At 39.4% G+C, this 22059-nt stretch overlaps 2 protein-coding genes across 2 annotated transcripts; one reads left to right on the top strand and one right to left on the bottom strand.

The window, feature by feature from the left end:
- Positions 1-12498: 12498 nt before the first annotated feature.
- LOC130719288 (uncharacterized) lies at positions 12499-13095 on the bottom strand. The gene has a single exon (XM_057569913.1). It carries the CDS (start codon positions 13093-13095, stop codon positions 12499-12501), a length of 597 nt encoding a protein of 198 aa, XP_057425896.1.
- Positions 13096-14596: 1501 nt separating this feature from the next.
- On the top strand, positions 14597-16285 carry LOC130719289 (uncharacterized). The gene is made up of 2 exons (XM_057569914.1): positions 14597-15973; positions 16088-16285. The coding sequence occupies exons 1-2, from the start codon at positions 14597-14599 to the stop codon at positions 16283-16285; spliced, it is 1575 nt and encodes a 524-aa protein (XP_057425897.1).
- Positions 16286-22059: the final 5774 nt, after the last annotated feature.

Consider the following 22059-nt stretch of genomic DNA (forward strand, 5'->3'; position numbering starts at 1 on the left):
TTTATCAATAATATTTTATTTACTTATATATTCATACTTTTATACTTTGTAGCTGAAATCCTGTTATTTTTATTTTTTTGAAAATGAAATCCTGTTATCTTTTATAGAGAAAATGATTAATTAAAGGAAAATATTTTTAACAATCAATATAAGCTCTACCTTCACAAGAGAAATAAACAAATGGGCATGAACATGAAAGGACATATATGGTTCCAGCAATTGAATTTGAGTACAAAGAGATTAAAACACCAAAATACATAAACCGATTAGAAGAAGATATATGTAAACAGCCAACACTAGCTAACCAATTACATAAAGATATAAAGACTCAAATATTGTTAGACATTTCTTCATTGTATCTATATTGCCATCAATTGACCCTGCAATGAAAAGAGTAGGCATATGTCAAATTTCTAATCTGTAGCTGAAATCCTAAAAAAAACCAATGCTAGGTGATAACAAATGAGAGAATAGTTGTGGATGCAAGGACCCAATCAAATAATCACTTCAATGAGAAATAGAAAGGAAAACATTCCAGATTCAAAACTAAATTTCCAAACTAGTGGCAAACATGACTAACCTCACTAACATTAGTGAAATCCTTTTGCATGATCAGCAGTTTCAATCGGTTCATCGTAAAATTGTTGGTTTGAGTTAGTTCTTGTTCCACCTGCTCCTACATGTCATTTGGGTGAGTTGATAGCATGTCATTAACTTAACTTATTTTGAATCAGCAGCACAAAAATACAGTAAAATAAGTATGGTTACATGTATAAAATAATAATCATAACTTAAATAAACTTAAAAACATATGACATACAACCCAAGGGTTGGAGGCTCCCTTTGAGACATAGAAACACTTCAGCACACTTTATCTAAAAGAAAGCATAATACTCTACAGTTCAGATAGATGTATTACCAACAGTATATAAAACCGTACAAATTTTGTAAAAGCAAACACCCAATCTGCTAATTGTGAGAGACAAAAAAAATTACCTGAGAAGACTCCGGATCATCTGAAGACGAAGCCTTAGCTCGACTTCTTCCTTCTAACACAGCATGCGCATTTAGATAGCTAACCATGGGTGTCTGCAATAAAAGAGTTGCAATGATTTTATCAATTATTCTTTCCAAGTTATCACCGAAAGAATACATGTAATAGGGCAACACTGCAATGGTTTACCTCGTCCGCAGTATAATCAGTTTCAATATTATTATCCATTTCAATCGATGCACCGTACCAAGTAAAACTTGCAACACTACAATGGTTCTGGAAAGAGTACCTTGTAGGACCTATTGACAATGGAAAGAAGCATAAAACTTTCAAAACTCTATCGAACATAAAGACCAAATCCGACTTTACTCAAGTACACATATATACCTTCTCCACGATGATGATACGCCCTTCAAGTACACATATATTAGATACTAATATAACCATAATGTAGATAAAAATTATAAAATTACTGCCTCACTCTGACTGTATGCACCAGTTGCTCTCCCAGGAATCTGATTCAGAACTTTCCTTGATTGCTTTATTGCATTAGCACTGTTATTTTTCAAAAGGAAGATCATAGAGGGGGAAAAAGAAATCAGAAAGATAAGAGGAAGAATATTGAAATCCAGAAGCTCATGATCATATCATCAACAATGAAAGCAAATTTTACTCTTTTTTGTTTCACATGACAATTATAGACTACGGCAGTTAAATAAAACAAAATCTACAAAACTAATATATATTCATTGAAAGATTCAAACTCATATGCCCCTGTGGTTCTTTGCTAGTTAAACCCATCCTGAACCAAATTGTGTTACAGCAGCAATCTTGAACTCATCTAGGATTCTTTAAAATGAACAAAAGTCTCTCTCGTTCGTCAAACATGCTAATAGAGTACAAAGCCCTCTACTTTTGAAATGCAGCATAAATATACCCTAATAAAAGAGCAGGAGCGGCATAGCTTACGATTTCAAACTTTACTTCATGTTTGCATGAAGGCATTAACTCACTTTGACCCCCTCACCCAAGAAAAAAAATGCTTACTCCAGGCAAATGCATAATCAAAGAAAAGATAAGGTTCTTAATTCTTATAGGCTACCTCACCTCAAAGACATAAATTCTTGTAACATGAGGCCCACTCTGTTCCAAAAGAAGTTTATTTTCCTGTGGAAGAAAATATCAGTGACATAGGAAAAACACTGTCGGATTATTCACTGGATCACCTGCTCATAAGTCATGAAGAAACAGGAAAAGGATCAATCATAAAATATCAAAGCTGAACTTGTGTAACCTAAGATCACTACAAATCATACTTTCCCCCTCAGGAAATTAATTCTTAGTGCAGCTCCTTAACAAATACCATATCACTAAGTTCAAGTTATCACTTAAAAAGAAATTATCTGAGCTCACATTACTAGTTACTAGATCTCTAAAAATAATGAAAAGCAACCAAAGCATATTGAATTATGTCTATAAAGTCAAAACAACCACATATAACTGCACAGTGTTAAGAGGCAATATATGGATCATTGATCTAAGAATTTGTAATGCAGAATCAAGGGCCATAACAAAATACACAATGCTGGAGTATGCTGATAAGGGGACAGAGTTGGTAAGCAAAGACTCCAAGAAGATGGTAGTAGCGACGGTGCCGCTAGAAGTGGAAGCCCATCAAATCATATGACTCGGATAATATAAAAACATCTATGATTGCTACCTAGATGAAACTATACATATACATTTCAAATCTCTCTCTAAGTCATTTCATCAAACAGCTTATGCACAATCTACCACCTCCTTGTCATTAAGTGGATAAATCAAGAGATTCAACATTGAAGCTAAAATCATTACCTAGTAGTGCAATAATCATGGTATCAGTCAGTAGTAGTAATTATGGGAAACAAATGAGTATCCTCTCACCCTTTTTTCATAATCAAGACCAACTCTCTAATCAATCTCAAACCAGAATCATGATTTTCAAATCATCTTAACATAACTCAGAACATATCCATCGCCATTTGCAAGGTTATAGCAACATAAATCAACAGCTCAGAAGCATTGTTAATCAAAATTTCCACAAATTTTCAAGTTAATCAAAATTTCCATAAATTTCCAAGTTACCCTAACTATAAGGACTATCAGAACATGAAAAAAGGTTGATCGAATCATACCAAAAGAAAAAGCTGCACAAAATCCAGTGACGAGATTCAATGACGATGAACCTCGACGGAGCCCAACACCATTCAAAGGCATCTCAAAAACCCTTCGCATTCTGGATCTCTGCATCACCGTTTTGCAAATTTCCTGAACCCTAACATGACTCCCCCTTCGCTCATAACGTCTCCGCCAATTTCCTCTGTACCCTCGCCGCAACCCTGTCTTCGAGTTCACGGTTTCCAACGCCATCATCGTCGCCCTCCTCGCTCAATCAAGCAACTTCTCTGCCAAAAACGCCGCTGGTGAACTCTACCACGAGTTCCTGAATGGCACCAACATCGTCGTTGATCCTCCGCTACCTGAGACAGTTATCTCCAAAACGGTTCAGGATCTGACGCCGGAGTGGGTTCTAATGTGACGACGGAAAGAAAACCCTTGCTCGGAGACGGAGAAGCGGCGAGAAAACGATGATCAAGGGAGAGAAATCGAAAGAGTGTGCTCTTTTAGAGATTTTAGAAACTTAAGTAATGAATGTTTGATAATTGAGCTTCGTAGAGTCTCTCTCTAGCACAATAGTAATTAGGTGAAAGAACACTTTAGAAAACTTGCTGCCAAATAGCTACTAATTCACTAGGAATGCAGTAGTGGCATTTTAACTAAATGCCAGAGTAATACCGGTTTGTTGCCAAATAGCTGCTAATTAGCTAGGAAGCGGTCCTAAATTAGTGGCATTCTAATTAAATGCCAGAGTAATATCAGTTTGTTGCCAAATAGCTGCTAATTAGCTAGGAAGCGGTTTTAAATTAGTGGCATTCTAATTAAATGCCAAAATAAAATCAGTTTGTGGCAGTTTTTGGTAAATGCCACAAATATAGTGCCACTAAAAACAAGTTTTTTTGTAGTGATGTGGCATAGGCTTCTAGAAGGAAACATTATTTTCATATATATATAGATATGACTGGATTTCCAACCCAAGGTACTGCTTGGGGTGTTTGTGATTTAAGTGATTCTGCTTTCCCTGGCCTTGGTGATGAACGATGTTGCTGGTTTTGAATTGCTGTCTTGGAATTGAGCTTTAGCAGACAAGGGATTTATATGCTCTTTGCAAATTGTGGGAAAAAGGGAATTAGAGCGCAGCGTAGTTTGTTATAGGGGTGTACAAGACCCGGCCCTACCCGCCAACCTGTCCCGGCCCAAGCCTTTAGGGACAGGTTGAACCCGGCCCGATCATTAAAAGAAACCGGGTTCGGGTTGAACTTTGAGTTACACGACTTCGGGTAGGGTCGGGTTCGGGTTGACACTCGGGTCACCCGGCCCGTCCCACATATATATTTTATAAAATTTTAATTTATTATAATAATTAAAATGTGATACATGGTGCTCAAATTTATCTTACCATGTGGATGAGATTAAAATGTTTAACATCTACCTTATAAATTAAATAAACGTTCATCAAACTATGGACACTTTCATGCTCTAACAAGAGAAAATCATGTGTGTGTATTATGCACATGTGAGACAAGTGAAGAATGATCAAACAAAATGAGTGACACGTGTATATAGATTAAACAAAATGTAAACCTCTCAAGTGCAATAGGTTATGAAAGAATTGGATCCTTTCAAGTTCTTTTCTTCTAAAAAATAGTTCCAACTTATAACTCTTTAAGTATGTTATTATATTTAAATTTTACAATTAGTATCAAATAGTCTTAAACTTACTGTCCCTCAGGCCAACCCGGTCCCGTCCTACATAGACCTGTCCTAAATTGGACCCGCATAATGTCGGGTTGCTTCGGGTCTAGGGACAGGTTAGGGTCTATGAATTGACCCGGTCAATATTTAGGGCCGGGTTAGGGTTAACCAAAACTCATCCCAACCCGTCCCTTGTACACTCCTAGTTTGTTATACATGTAATTCTTTTTGGTTGTGGGCTTGGCTTTGTAATATCATCTCTACCTCTGTCTATTTAGAGCGTGATACCCCTTGCTTCTATTTTGTAAATACTTTCTCGTATCTTTTTGGGTTTGAGTGCCCTTAATACTCTCTTTCAATACAATTTTGCTTACCCAAAAAAAAAATGTCATATTCACTTTGTTTCAATTATCTTCATATCTTTCACTTCCACTCTTATCACATCACCAATCACATGTTGCCAAATGATTTTGTGAATTCAGTGTTTATATGAATTAATATGGATTAGTCTTTGTGAATTATTTTCTTACATCGGTGAATCTATTGTGTGAAATGATTTTTCTGAAATTTTGTGATAAATTTGTCAGGCTTAATCAGTGACGGATCTATGTAGACAAGTATGAGGGCAAGTGCCCTCACTTGAATATTAAATATAAAAAAATGCATTAGAAAAAAAATTGAGTAGTAAAAGTATGCGGTTTTTTATAATTTCTTTGATAAAAATTGCCCTCACTTATGTTTCACATTGCTAAATGCCCTCACTTGTATCTCACATTGTTAAATGCTCTCACTTCAATAGTAAAAATATGTGATTTTTGGTGGCCCCTTTGGTAAAAAATGTTTTCATGTGTGTCTATTTTAGTAAAATATGTCCTCGATCACTTCTAATAGCATATGTTAATTTTTTTATTACAAATTTATATGTATATACTGCCCTCACTGCATAAAATTTCTGGATCCGTCACTAAATCAGATTTTTATCGTTACATAATTGCTTGAAATAAAATCCACACGCAGCGTGTGGGTCTTGCAACATATATTTTGAAGTTCATTTTGTTCTGGTTGAATAAGGTGAAAGATAAGAGTGCACTTGACCGACATGGTATAACTCGTAATGATATAACTAGTTACTACCATTTTACCAGCATTTACCATATTAATGTTGATATGGAGAATTATAAAGCTAGCTTTTGGCAAAGACTACTTTGGTTGTGTTTGGTACACAGATGTGAATAAAATGGCTGCCCTTACTTATATTTGTGTGTTATGTTATTCCAAGATAACGTTACATCGGGACACTCTTATAAGCCATATGGGTGAAAAAATATGGGTGAAAAAATAAGCCATATGGGTGAAAAAATAAATTATGAGAAAGTAGTTATATCTGTCAACTGCACTCTTATCCCTTCACCTTATTCAACCAGGACAAAATGAACCTAAAATACGTTTTAGGTGAAAACTAATTTACATGCATATATGCTGAGCTGATTTTCTTTCAAACAATTATGCAACAAACAAAAAAAATGATTTGGGCGCTCCATATCCTAGTTCAGCATCCATATCACTCTCTTTAAACCCTACTTTAGCTTTCACCAAATCACTTCTTGCTATTTCTAAATCTTCCTTTGCAGCAACCAATCTTCAGTCTCTTGGCTTTCATGTCTACAGCAGCAACATTCAACTTCATTGTTTTCAACTGCATTGCTTTCTCTACATAACTTTTCTTACCCAAGTCTGATTAAAGACACCGTTCTAGCTAGCCATGTCAAATCAAACCTACATTTCTCAAATTCCTCCGATAAAATTTGTCAAAGAACTTTGGAGTGGCCAAGTTAGCCAAACAAAAGAAAACAGGGGAGCTTATTGCTGTGAAATACTTTGGGAGAGGGGGTAAAGGTTAATATTTTGTTGTGATATCAGAAATTATAATTCAAATTTGCTTTGGCATATTTAATTTGTCTCTGACTTCTGGTTTGCTTTATAAGAATAGGGTGAAATGATCTATTTATGCATCTCAATTTCCATATGCAATCGAGAATACTAGCTTGACTTCATGACAATAAATTATAGAAGTTTATTTTTTCTTCATCCATTTTTTCTTTCTTTCTTATGAAAGAGTTATACTCCGTATGTTTCTATGTTTTTGGTATCACATATTGATGATTGCGTTCAAAGAGAGATAGCTAATCACCGATTTTTAAGGCATCCAAATATTATCGAGTTCAAAGAGGTAATAAGAGAGTTTATCTATTACATTAGCTTCTACCTTATTAAAATATTAAATAGTAGTCCCTTACATGATAGCCTAATGAATGTAGAAGTTAACATAACAAATAAACTTGTATTACCTCGATAATATTTGGATGTCTTAAAGATCGATGACTAATTATCTCCTTGAAACACAATCATTAATATGATATATACCAGGGAAACATAACTCTTTCATAAGAAAAAAAAGATAAAATGGATGAAGAAGAAACAAACGCCCGTTATTTATTATCAAGAAGCCATTAGACTCGATTGTATAAAAAATTGAGATAAATAGAGCATTTCATCATATTATTCTTACTGTGTAAACTAAAAGTGACACACAAAACATGGACAAGTCAATTTAAATTATAAATTTATAACATCACAAGAAGAAAATATTACCCTCTGTCAATGTACTTGACAGCAATATGCTCTCTTGTTTCCTTGTGTTTGACTAACTTGGTCACTCCAAAGTTCTTTAAATTTGGCCACCCCAAAATTCTCTAAACCATTAAATAATTATTAAGGTATTACTTAATGGTAGAGAAGCAAAATTTTTACTATAAAAGTAAAATCAAAAGATTGAATCACACAAGAATCATTTATTAAGACGGACTGCAATTGTATTTCAAACAGGTTAACACTTAGTGTTATGCGTGGGATGTAACGCCCCGATTTCTCGGGTGTCACACAGTAACTAAATACCCAATTTTCGTAAAGAGTTTACGTCGTTTCAATTATTAATCTTCAATTAATGACAAAGGTTCAGTTATTCGAAACTCTTGAAAACTTTAACCAAATTAAGTTGCGGAAATAAATACCAATGTAAACCTCGACATTAATTAATGCATGGAAAATAGTAAGTACTCGTCTGAAAGAATCCTCAATGTAAGATTACATCAATCTTTAAAAAAAGATATCCAGATGAAAGAAAATAAATAAAGAAGGAAATAAATAAAGTTCAGTGCTAAAAGGTCTCTCAACCCGACAGAAAAGTATAAATCACTCGGACTCCTCATCATCTTCATCTACTTCTACGGGCTCCAGCAAACTGAAGAACCCTCTAAGTCCGTCGTGCCTTTCCCTGATCCTTAGCCTCCTGCTCTTCGGGGTCGACCACTGGATTTTGTATCAATGATGCACTGGGCTCTGCTACTGGCTGCTCAGAAGCGATCTCCATATCCTCGAAAGGATTCAGCTCCTCCTCAGATACTTGCACATATGATGTCCTGGAACCCATGTTCATAGGGAATTGGAAACGAGGGGGTGCATATGGCATCTTCAACATCTCGTTCTCCAGCTCCTGGACCTCGATGACTCGTCCTCCACTGTCACGACCCGTAAGCGTAGCACCGCCGACATAGATGCGACGTACCTGGTGTGAGTCGAACACCCAAGCCTCGTCGTTCTCCTCGTCATGGAGTGTTAGCGTCCAAGAATGAACCGAATTCGTGATCAGCCTATTCTGGCCCCCCTAGAACAAACACATAACAAATAGTAGAGGGTCAAATCTCATGCTGGACGCACAGGTAAATCAAGTAAATCACATAATATCACATGAATATAACAAGAGTATATTTTCATATCTCAGTTAGCAACCTAATAGTTTAGTTAGGTTAACGACCTCACCATCACACTACCACCACATCACCTTGGCCAAAGACGATCATCCGCAGATGAACAATCTCGAGGGGACCACACAGTCAACCCACAGTTCTCGGGGAGACCGCACATACAATCTCTAACCCGTGACTCAGGGTTATCACATGGAGACCACACAGTCAATCCATAAATTTCTCCCTCGCGTGCAAGTAACCGTTTGTTTCTAACGGCATCATCGTTCTCATGGTCCATAGCCTACTCTAACACTATAGCCATGCAATACTACTTGCAAGTGAAATCTCATTCTCTAGGCTTTACTACTAAAGTCAAGTTATAGAAGTAAGCTATTAAAGCATCATACATTGCATAATACTAAGAGGTCTAGGGTTTGATCCCTTCCTCTCACAAGAGCAACAACCTGAGTTGGACGGGCGGCGAAAAATAATATATTTATCTAGCGAAATTAGAGATTTGCTAAGTATCCTCTATACAGGTGTCCATAGTTCTTGTGGAAGAAACTTGATATTTTTGTATTTTTATGATTTTATTAATTATGAGGTATTTTATGTATTTGGTACTTATTGAATTTTGGAATAATTAAAGTTAAGTGAAGATATATTTTACTTTTATTTTTGTTACAGATGTGAAAACAAAAACGTTGGAACTTTTCGGCCTAGTTCTGAATCACTCTTTAATTTGTATTTTTTTCATTAGTATAATAATTAAATCTAAGACTTATCGGAATATTCTGGACCCGAACTTGTGATGAAGAAGGGTTTATTGTTGTTTTGGCTGTCTAAGGATCGCTTTAACTTTATAGTTTTCATTTAAATTTCCATTAAAAAAAATAATCAGAGAAAGAAGGAAAAAAAAAACCAAAAATCTATCTAAACGAAGTGCCGCTATACCAACCCTAAATTGAACCCGACAACTCTTGCATTGTTCAAGTTTCTGTGAATTATGATTTCATGATGACTCAAGGAATACAGCAATGACTGTGTAGCAAATAAGGGAGTGTCGTGAGTGATTTTATATCTTCTGAGAGTGTTAGTGTTGTTGATAATTGTAATGTAAAATTTTTTGTTCGATTAGCTTTTGCAATTTTGTCTTCGTTTCCATTGATTCAAAATAACAATGATCTGCTTACGCGCCGCCAGGTTCAAACAAATTAACAAAATACGAGAAGCATGGAATCATTCATATATCAGAATATCAAAAATATTGGTCTTACTCTGATGTGTGTTGCTCTCTACTCCTTCTACTACTCTTTCTTTATTCCCCTCTTTGATCTTCGTAATTCTCACTCGAATCCGCGATGTTCAAACAAACTAACAAAACATAAAAAGCATACAACAGAATAAGCATGGAATCATTCACAAAACAGAAAGATTGTTGCAAACAAAATTAGAGGAGGGTCAAGTGTGAAGGATAATTACTTGGTTAATGTCAAAATACGTCCTGCTCCTTACTCTGATGTGTCTTGTTGATGATTGTAATGATTAATTCACAGTTGAAAGATTGGCTCTGTGCGTTTTCTGAACTCTCTCTGATCAAACGTGAGTAGCCACCATGACTCTCATCTATTTATAATTGGGGCCCTAGGGTTTCTTGTTACTGATTTGTTAAGATTTATATTTTATTTTGAATTTAATCATAAGATTTGATGAGATTTTGATTCAGTTTTTAAATTATTCTCAGAACCTTGGATGAGTTCTCGAACCTAATCATCAAATCGGACTAGGTTAGCCGAAAGATGGTTATCGGTTTAAGGACGCAAGGTGCCCCTGTTTTTTCAGGGTAAGAACAGGTAGAGAAAATGCCCCGAGCCATTGTTCGTTTATTTTCTACAATCTTTCTATTATTATTTTTTGGGTTAAGCATCATATTAGTAAATGTCTTTGTGTCGCCGTCTAATCTAGGTTACTCGCCGGAAAAATTATTGTATATGGTCCTCATGTTTAAAAATTATTTGAAGCAGAGCTCCGGCGAACGCTTAAATGACATGCTGACAGTGTTTAATGAGGTGGTGTGGATTAAAAAAAATTAAAATTTAAAAAAAATTACAAGTCAGATTATTAAACTATATTAACATATTCTTAATTAAGACCCTAATTAAATTAACTAAATTAATTTCTCCCCCAAACTTATCTCAATTCACCCCCAATTAACCCAAATCTTAACTCAATCATTTTCCAGAATCATCATCATCATCTTCTACCATCAACCCTAACCCAGCCACACCTGCAACCTCACCCTCACCCACCTTATTTTTATCAGCAAATAAGTTAATATATTGAAGGATGTAAAGAGAGAACAAGAACCAGGAAAAAGGAGAAACAAAACAGGAACAAGGAGAAAAACCAAGCTCTCCCACGCCAAAACCTACTGGAAGCAAAAGTGCAAATCTAAAAACAATATAAAGACGCAAGAAGAGCAGCCAAGGACTTGGAGGAAAAGAGAGGAAAATCCACAGATCTGCAAAATTCTCAGTAACAGCCCTTCCTCTTGCAGCTTACAGAGCTCCCCCAACCCAAACCTCACCCTCACTCGCAGCCCCTCAACCCCAACACCCACCCACCTGCAAAACCAAAACCCCAACCCCAAACCAAAACCAAAACCCCAACCCCCACCCCCACCCCAAACCAGATCTGTGAATCGGCGTGGAAAACCCATCACCCTCCGTGACCCACAGCCATGGAAAACCGAGCTGAAGGTGCAGAGGAAGAAACAGCGTAAGGCCTCACCGTCATCGAAGCTTCTGGTGAAAAGCAATTCAACGTGTTTAGCTCCAATGGTTTGAGGACGTCGGAGAGGTTGTGTTCATTGGTGTTTTGTGGTTGTTTGGGTGGGTTTGATGTGGAGGGGGAAGGAGAAGAAGGGGAGAAAGAGGCTTGTGATTGGGTTGCAGGGAGGATGCAAGATGGAGCCGGCTTCAGGAAGGAGGCTTGAAGATGGAAAAAATGTTAGGGTTTGAAATTGGGGGTGTTAAGATTTAAAATTTGGGTTAATTGGGGGGATTTTGAGTTAATTTGGGGGAAAACTTATTTGGTTAATTAGATTAGGGCTATATAGTTAATTTAGTTTAATTTTAGTTAATTGGATTGATATAACTGATGTGCATTTCAAAAAAAAAGATAAAATTGATGTGTAATTTTTTTTAATTTTTTTAATCCACGTAAGTATTTTTATCCCCGTCAGCGATCCAAATCAGCGTTCGCCGGAGCTCTGACCTCCGGCGAGGATCCGCTCCAAATAATTTTCAAACATGAGGACCATTTACAATAATTTTTCCGATGAGGGACCTATATCAGACGGTGACACAAAGACAATGACTAATATGATGCTTAACCCTTATTTTTTTGTTTTTGGTACATTTCTATTATTTCTTTGAATCGTCTACTGATTCGGTTCCATAATTAACCATCTAATTTTATTTAATTTTGTATCATCTTTTGATTTTCATCATTCTTCTAGAATATCTTTCAAAAAAAAATGATTCTTCTAGAATATTTCGATTTTTTAATTATCTTTTAGAAACTTTCATAAGTTATTTATATTATGAGGGTTGGGACTATTCCCCCAAAGTTATTGCATTTACCAAAACAATTGGTCAAGTAACTTGTGAGTTGTGATCGTTGATCCACCGGTTGAAAGGTATCTCCTTGAACTTTGAATATAAATAGGAAAAAGAGTTTTTTTTTTTTTTGAATGGCTGTCAAATATATTAAAAATCAAGCCGGCACAGAGGCCAAAATGTCGGAACGTACAAAAGCAACAAGGCCGGGCGGTCCTTCCTCTATTCAAACCAAAAACGAGAAAGCACCCCGGGCTAAAAAGTCAGCGACAGAATTGCCGGATCTACGGATAAAAGAAACATCCATACTGTCAAAAGAAACTGAAAGTGAACGACAATCAAAAATAACTAAATCAAGGTAAGAAGAGCCTCGGCTGCGACGTCTCCACCACTGAAATAACTGCAAAGAGTTTGTCTCAAAACAAACAGCGCGAAACCCTAAATCAATAGTTATGCGCATCGCCCACTGTAGACAAAGAGCCTCAGTCAGGCCAGCCGGTTGCCTCATAACAGGTGCCAAAGTAGCACTAGCAAGCACCTCACCCTCCTCATCTCGAGCTATAAGACCAAACCCCGCCACAGAATGGCGCACTGACGCATCAAAATTAACCTTTATCCAACCTGGTGTTGGTCTCCTCCACGTCGCATGCTCCTCCCTTGCTGAACGCACTACCACCACGGGCTTAGGCAAAGAGTGAAGAGCCTCCATCCTTTCAATAACGCGCGGCAGCTGCAGCTCTTTGCTGTCAAAAACAAGGGCGTTGCGAGCCTCCCAGAACATGTACAGCAGCGTGATCACTTTCTCCACCACCTCATCATCCATACCCAACACAATCTGTTGAAAAATCTCATGAAACGCACCAGTCCCACACACCCGGAGCCCAGCTGCAGCAAACCAGAAACGTGAAATAATCGGGCAGAGGAGAAGAACATTGATGATGCTCTCATCTTCATATAGAAAAAATAGTTACTTTGAGCACAAAAAATTATGAGCGTGTTGGCCCAAAATGTTTGGCCCAAAACGCATGGGGCAGTCGAAAATGGACCAGGAGAGGTGAGGAAAAAATGCCAAGTTAAATGGATAGTAGATTTCGACGAGGGGACGTTGATAACCGTTGCTACAAACGCGGGCACACTAAACACGTGCAACCATTGACTAAGTCAATAAAGAGAACGTGCGCTTCCCATGACGTGGCCAAGAGGCGGTTGAAGAACATCATCTCCACCACTACGCATGGAACTTCTGGAGCAAGCGACAGATCGTGGGGGGGGGGTAAGACCCACTAACTCGTCCAGCAAGGAAGAAGAAACCGCCAAGTTCATACAGGACATAGAGCTCTATAAATAGGGGAGTTTAATGCAGAAAAAGGGTTCCCAACTCAACTCTAAAAATCACTACAAAGCTCTCATGTCCGCATCAAAGGGACTCAACGAGCCTAACGTGATCATGGAGGAGTATGTTGCCGAACCAGCCGTTTATGATTCCTGCACTTAGATAGTTTCGAACTTGTTGTCATTGTTGCTTTTGTTAGATTTCCTGTCGATTTTATGGGTTTGGATTGATGTAAAGCTTTTTACTTAGTGAATTTTATTTTCCAGCACTTTTGATTGTCTTGCATTTTGCTTTCGAATCCTTATTTCCTTTTATCCTTTGACACACGGTTGTCGAAAAACCTGATTTCACACGCGCTTTGGCAAGACGTTTTCCCAAAAGAACCCTTAATTTGCAAAACTCTTAAACTTTTTCCAGTCGAATTTGGAAGATGTTTGTTTACCAAATATCACGGTAAACAAATTGGCACGCCCAGTGGAACCGTTTTTGTGAAAACCAAGTTTTACAGAAGCGTTTTGTGTGAAGTTTTATTGTTTTTGCTACTTGTTTTTCGTCCTTGCTTGCGTGAGTTAGTTTTATGCACTTGAGAAGTGGTAGGACAGTAAGTATGGCGAATAGTCAAGGTAGAACCTCCCCGCAGGGATCCAATGTGGTGAATCAGAATAGCCCTGGAGGGAGCAGTAGTAACAATGAGGAGGAGTTGCCTCCTGGAACGAATCCTGGCGTCATAGCACCACCCCAGGGTATAGTAATGTCGGCCGTGGCCGAGATACCTATCTCCACCACGGTTCAGGCCGTCACACTGCCAACTGTGACGAGGGGAGTGGCCAACGTGGCCCAAACATCCTTTATGCCGAACCTTCCTCCGCCTGCGAGAGATATGCCCTTTGGCATGCCTACATCGTTAATGCATGGCTTGCAGGGCAATTATTCGACGTAGTATGAGAATGTGCCCTCTTTTGGGATGCCTCCATTCGGGGCAAATGACACAATGATGAACTTAGGAAATCGAGTGAGCCCTCCCGGCTTTGCCACGGGGCAAAGTTCGCAAATGTACTTGCCCACGGGCATGAACTCAGGGTCACTTCAGGCTATCAGGCAACAGTTTGACGATAGCCAGCACGAGATGGTTAATATGTTATCTCGACAAATGGGAGAGATCTTTAATCCCTTGATCCAGAACACCAATGCCAATAACCAAGAGTTAGCCCATCAGATGGGGCGTCTGGCAACAATGTTAGGAGCACAAAATGAGATAGCACCTCTGCCGAGGATTGAACCAATTCCACCGGTTGCAATCCCAGCTCGCGGGCCCGTACAACCCTACCAACACGTAGGACAAAGCCCTTTATTCGAAGAAAATGAAGGGGGACAACCAGGGCCGCAGAACGTATACATGGTAAATAGGAATGAGCACGCCGATGGAGTGTTGGAAAGAATTCGACACCAAAATGCTGGGGGGCAACAAAACATTGCTGCTGTTGTCGAACAATTGCTAAATCAGCACGGTTTTAATGTGGGTTTTGCGAATAGACCCCATTTTGTTTCAGCCTTCACTGGAGAAGTTCTCGAAGCGGAACTCCCTCGAGGTTGGAAAGTCCCAAAGTTCACTAAGTTCTCTGGGGACTCAGAGGAGTCTACTGTGGAACACGTGGCGAGATACCGGATTGAGGCTGGAGACCTGGCCATTAACGAAAATTTGAAAATGAAGTATTTTCCAAGTTCTTTGACTAAGAACGCGTTTACATGGTTCACAACCCTTGCTCCTAGGTCAGTCCACACTTGGACACAATTGGAAAGGATTTTCCATGAGCAGTTCCTTAGAGGGGAGTGCAAAGTGAGTCTAAAGGATTTGGCTAGAGTCAAAAGAAAGAATGCTGAATCCATTGATGACTACTTGAATAGATTCAGGATGTTGAAATCTCGATGCTTTACTCACGTCCCAGAACATGAACTGGTTGTTTTGGCCGCAGGTGGTTTAGAGTATTCGATTAGGAAGAAACTCGACACGCAGTATATTCGAGATATGTCTCAGCTCGCTGATAGAGTAAGGCATGTCGAATTACTCAAAGCGGAGAAGAACGACGAGAAAGCTAAGACAACTCACAAGTGGCCTAAAAAAGAGAAAGTGGCCTACATAGATACAGAGTTGGCGTGTCCAACTCAGTACACATACCACGAGGTCACCCCCGAAGTCGACATTAATGACATCAATCTGGCTGAGCTCCAGCTAGGAGACCCTTATGTGTGCAAGGCACTGAAGCCTTATGAAAACAAGTTAGGAGAAGAATCTCCCAAAGACAGTATTCCTACTGTTAAAACTTATACTTTTGACGTGACCAAATGTGATGCAATTTATGACATACTTGTATCTGATGGTTTAATTGTGGTCCCTAAAGACCAAAAATTGCCTTCTCCTGAACAGAAGAAAGGTAAAAAATACTGTAAGTATCATAACTTTTTTGGCCACTGGACCTCACAGTGTGTTCGTTTCAGGGACCTTGTTCAAGGAGCACTGGATTCTGGTAGGCTCAAGTACGGCGAAAAGACTAAAGGCCAAGCAAAGGTCGACTCAGATCCACTCCAGAAAGCTGAAGCCAATTATGTGGAGCCCCTCCACATTTGCATGGTAGACATCACTAAGAAGCTCGACTTGGGTTTGATTCTGGAAGAAACATAAACTAAAGAAGCGGCAGTCGAAGCGCCAGGTGGAGAAGCTAGCTTGGAGGAGGTCTACCCCAAAGCTGGAGAAACTCTTGTCGAGTTCCTATCTCGAAGCCAAGATGGAGAGAAGGAAGTCATGTTGTGCCCTAGATGCAGCGCTGTTTTCGACAAGTCAGCAGCAAAGGCTTACCAAGACTCTGAAATGAAGAGGCATTATCAACAGAAAGCTCCTGTGGCTAGAGGATTGACTTACCCTCATGAAGAGATGGCCACCCAGGAGCACTACGGCCATATGGGCCAAGATCGAAAGGGGAAGAGCAAAACCTACCTCCCCAATGCTGAGGTGCCCAAAAACCAATGGTTTAGGTCAGCACCACCTAAACCAAAGCCAAGGCAGAAGTGGCAGAAAATAGACTTAGGCCAAAGATCTTCATACGTTAATAACTCTCAGGTGTCAAGGAACTACTCCTATGGCTTGAGGAACTACTATGGGCCAGAGTAGATGACCAGGACCCAATTTCGACGCTTCCTAAGGAAAAGAAAGGAGGAGCGGGAAAGGGGTGGCAAATTTCGATCTCGGTGGGATGTCAAGCCTTCAGATGCCCCAGAAGACAAGTCAAGTGTAACACCCCGATTTCGGTGGCGTCACTTTAGTAACCAAAATAACTTAATGCGGAAAAACATGATATATTTTTTTTTTTCGATAATGAAATAATAACTGAAAGAAATGAAACTCGACAATAAAAGATAAACAGAGCTAATATACAATATAAAATACAGCCCCCGCTGTAAGTAGCTACCTCGTCACGAGTAACCTCCAGTGACGGAAAGAAAAGTGTAACGCCCGTAGGCAATATGTACAGACAAAATAAAAAGGTAAAGTGTCCGCAACACAAACCTTCCAAGATGAGAATAAGCTGGCCCATCGGCCTAAAACAAGACCTCATAAGTCCAACCAACTCTCTGTGATTCCCGTAAAGAAACCACACAAAAAGCTATAGGCGGGAAACTACCCTGTCCCCAAAGAAACAAATGATGTTCAGAGCTAAGACTCTACTCCTACACTAATCCTATCTCGAGGAGCTCACACCAGCACTATAACCTACATGCTAGCATGATCGTCGTCTGAATCAGAATCCAGAACAACCAAGTCTACAAACACTATCCGTCCTCCCCTCGCAACCGCGATGCGCTCCGGTGCTGGACTCACGGGCTTTGGGCCCGAACCATGATCAACAATGAAAGCAACGGTGGGTGTGCTGGACTCTGATGAGTGCACTCCCACAGGCTCCTCCTCGGAGGGGTCCTCATCATCCGAAGACGACGGTGGCGGTGGTGCTCCCACTCCTGGTCCGCAATGTACTCCTGGCGGCAAGTTGAAGCTGACAGTGCTCCTCCTCAGTACTCCTTCCATCAAGTGTCCTACTCTATCTACCCTATCCTCCATGATCCTCCCCGAGTACGTCGCGCGATGGTTAGCGGGGTCTACCACCCACGAACCGGGGTCATCCTGGTCTATCATCTCGTATCTAGTCCCCCCGAAGGGTGGACCATTGTGAACCAGTCCGCTAAAGACATCTGACAATAGGCGTAGTCCGCCAAAACACACACAGAAGACGCGAGGGTCAACTCCAAAGAATTATGTAAATAATATCACCAATAGATACAGATAAGAGATTAGCCACTTAGGCTTATAGCTAGAGATAGCATCCTAGGGTTGCATATTCCACAATGAATATAAACGACAGTAATAACAAATAGCATGCTCCAAGTAGGACTAACAAGTAACAATCACACTCAACAACTAATTTAGTATGCATGTTGCATGATATGCAATGCAGGTTAACCCAGTTAACCAATATGCATTCCGGAACGGATGGACATCAACGGATCAGCCCTAGCACCAGCCACGGTGGGACCATTTCGGCCCGTGTGCCTCTTACTCCAACAACAACGGTAGTCAGATCAGCATAAAACCCGAAGGCCTGCCATTTCGGTCTGCTACTAAGAGTCGCCTAGCAGCGCTCTTACGCGGAAATCCGGGTCTTATAACCATTTTGGAATCCGCCGTGGTCCGGCATCTCACCGTGTTTAAACCACTTAATGAGTGCATGCAATGCAGTGATTAGCCAAACAACGTCTCCGACCTCACTCGACACGTCGCCACGTGTTCTAGCTAAATTAATGTCTCTAAAAGCTTACCCTAAGGTAAAGTCGATTCTGCGACAAAAGACACTTCTTTACAACAACATAGTAACTCATGATGATCTCCAAATCATCCGACTCATCTCAATCCGATGGTCAAAACTGCTCAACGAGCAGAGAGTATCACATACTCGGAAACTACCTGTTTCCCGGACTTATCCCCCGGATAGCCCAACAACACAACTGCTCCCAGAGCACAAGAGTATCAACATACTCAGAACTTACCAATCTCCTAAACACTTGGATCCGACGACACTTCCCGTTTTTCCAAAACTAAGATTTGCATCCTAAGCTTCCTTTCGAGTTTATTATCATAATTTGAAGATTTAGAGGTTGTTTAATGTCTTATGAATTTTCTTTACAAAATAATATCCTTTTAGTCTTATCGCAAATCTTATGAGTTTTCAACATCCAAATATCCCAATTAATTCCCCGAGAATGTCTCGATCCATCATAAACATAACCAGGCCCGAATCTCATTCGTCCTATCAAACTTTCCCCAAAATCTCAAAATAAAATCGGCATGACCTGCCCGCTATCCTCACTACTCAGAATCACAGATATCATTGAAAAGGCATAATTAAATCAGCACAATCAACCAACATGTCATATATCAACATATTCTAAAATAACCACGTAGCACTTAGCATATAAAGCATGCATCACACATCCTAGATTACCCACTTAGCACGTACCATGTAATTCAATCTCAAAAACATTCAGTAGATGAATCATCTACATTGTCAGCCGAAGCCTCAGAAAACATTTTTCCAATCAAACACATACAAGTGCATAAACAGTAAATCAATGTCGAAAGCATCGGCCCTAAGCATTAACTAAGGATTCAGTGAGAAGCCCTCACCTGAAGATTCTCCAGGGTGATCTTCGAGAGTTCCTTCACAATCAATGCCTTGCTCTTCAGGAAATTCCTCAAAAGCACCTTTAGAGCAAAACCACAGAATTCTATCAAAATCTATCGGAAACTAAGCTATCAATACTCACTAAGGTTTCACGAAGTAGTACATACTTTGAGGTACGATAATCTAGCACGAAAGGACAAGTTTTCGAAAAAGGAATTTTCCTCCCTCCCCCTTAGGGTGCTCGGCCACTATAGGTAATTAGGTGGGTCGATTTTTCTTTGATCAAACTTGGTTCCTAGGTTATTATTAGTCGTAACTAAGGGTATTCTAAACTCGGAAAAATTATCGGATCAAAAACTGTCGCAGGGGTATTTTGGTCAATATTTTTAGCTCAGAATTTCAAAACTGAAATTTCGAAAAACAAATTGGATGGGGACGTCACCAACGACGTTTATGACAACTAATCCTACTAGCACTAAGCTAAGGCGATAGTTTTCAGCCCAAAGGACGAAGCTTTGCCCCAAAATGGGTATTTTAAGCAGAATTGAAACTCGACGGTAGTTTTTTCGAGAATCGGCGCAGTATTATTAGCTAAACATACTCAGGAGAACGTAGGGAAAATGTTTAGAATCAAAAATGAAATTATCAGGATAGTTTTGCAAAAACCTCAAAACTATTAGCACAGAAAGACATAGAGAAAAGCTATGGAAAAGACGATCAGAGGTAAGGATTAGCGACTATACCTCGATACCTTCAAGCAGCAACTGTCGAATCAACGATCAAGCAAGAAATGAACAAAATCTCTTCTCCTCCTCCTCCTCCAAAGCTCGCGGGTTCAAGAGAGAAAATGAGTAAGATTTTTGTGTTTTTTTCTCATTTATTGGCTATACATAGAGGTTGGAAAAACGCGGGAAAATGAAAGTTTCGCAAATCTGATTTTTCCGGCTTCATGCTCCGTGAATTCTAAGATAGGTTTTGGCGACATAAATCCAAAACTCAAAAGAGGTTTCCTTGTATTTTAGGTGCCTAATGCAAAGTCGGTGTAAAACTATTTTACCCGATAAGTTACTTTTTGCATCGAATGTCGGAATAGAAAATTTCCTTCTGAAGAAAGATTGAAATCATCAAGAGAAATGGGTGTATGCGTGTGGAATCTTCATTTGAAGCTCCGAATAGAAAAAGTCTTCATCGTCGGTTGATTCTAGGGTTTTGAACTATCAGGGTTTTAGTTTCAGCAAACTTCCGATGATTGGAATCGGACGTTCGTACATCCTAGAGTTTCGCCTTGAAACGATTGTTATAAAAAGGAATAAGAGAAAGTCTTATATTCCTCTTGAAGATTTTTGGAATTATTCCTATAGTGTTCCAAGGGTGGAACTTAGTCTTTTCCTAAGGTTCTGTCCTAGGTTTAAGCGAATCGATCGTGTTATACCTTTTATCGATTTTGATACAATCCTTAGACTTTTCCTGAACATTCTCCTTCATAAATTTATTTCATTTGATCAACTCTTGTTCAGGTTTCCCTTCACGATACATCAACCCTAATCGTGAATATGATTTTATTCACTTGACATAAACAGAAAAACTTGGGTCTTACATTACTACCCTCCAAAAAGAAAGTTTCGACCTCGAAACTTAAGGGTCAGTAAAAAAAGTTCTGGATATTGTTCTTGGATCTTCTCCTTCAGCTCCCATGTCGCATCACCGGTGTCTTTATTCCAAATGACTTTCACTAACTCGATCTCTTTTCCTCTCAACTGTTTTATCCTGGTGTCACCAATGCTAATTGGCGGTGTCTCGAAAGACAGATCATCCTTCAGCTCAATGTCATCCAGCTCGATAACATGTGTCGGATCTGCAATATATTTCCTCAGTTGTGACACGTGGAATATGTCATGAATGTTCGATAGAAATGGAGGTAGTGCAATCTTATAAGCGACTGGTCCTATTCGATGAGTGATCTGATACGGTCCAATAAACTTGGGCGTAAGCTTCTTTGACTTGATTGCTCGACCAACTCCCGTAGTCTGAGTAACTCGCAGAAATACATGGTCTCCTTCTTCGAATTCTAGAGTTCTGCGCCTTTGATCTGCTTAACTCTTCTGTCTACTCTAAGAAGTCTTCATCTTCTCTCTGATCTGCTTGATCTTCTCGGTTGTCTGTTGCAGAAGTTCTGGTCCTACTAACAGATTTTCTCCATTTTGATACCAACACAAAGGTGTTCTACACTTGCGGCCATACAAAGCCTCATACGGTGCCATACCTATACTCGTATGAAAACTGTTGTTGTATGTGAACTCAATCAATGGCAATAGGTTATCCCAACTTCCCTTGTTATCTAACACGCAAGCTCGTAGCAAATCCTCCAATGATTGGATAGTCCTCTCAGTCTGTCCATCAGTCTGTGGATGATAAGCAGAACTTAGTCTCAGCCTCGTTCCCAAAGCCTCTTGAAGAGCTCCCCAAAAGTGTGAAGTAAACTTTGGATCTCGATCTGAAACAATACTGGTCGGTACCCCATGTAGGCGTACAATCTCAGCTATATATATCTCTGATAGTTTCTCCACGTTGTACGTAGTCCTCACAGGTACGAAATGAGCCGACTTAGTCAATCGATCCACTATTACCCAAATAGAATCGTATCCCTTTTGAGTTCTTGGCAAGGCCATTACAAAATCCATCGATATGCTATCCCATTTCCACTCTGGTACATCTAAGCTTTGGA

This window comes from Lotus japonicus, chromosome 5, assembly GCF_012489685.1.
Source record: "Lotus japonicus ecotype B-129 chromosome 5, LjGifu_v1.2".
Lineage (NCBI taxonomy): Eukaryota > Viridiplantae > Streptophyta > Magnoliopsida > Fabales > Fabaceae > Lotus > Lotus japonicus.

What these genes read in the sequence shown, in the direction of transcription:
- LOC130719289 (XM_057569914.1), top strand. Translation starts at nt 14,597, where the DNA reads ATGATGAACTTAGGAAATCGAGTGAGCCCTCCCGGCTTTGCCACGGGG. An exon ending in ATGCAATTTATGACATACTT is followed by an intron (nt 15,974 to 16,087) that starts GTATCTGATGGT and finishes TGGACCTCACAG; the next exon opens with TGTGTTCGTTTCAGGGACCT.
- LOC130719288 (XM_057569913.1), bottom strand. Translation starts at nt 13,095, where the DNA reads ATGGATGATGAGGTGGTGGAGAAAGTGATCACGCTGCTGTACATGTTC.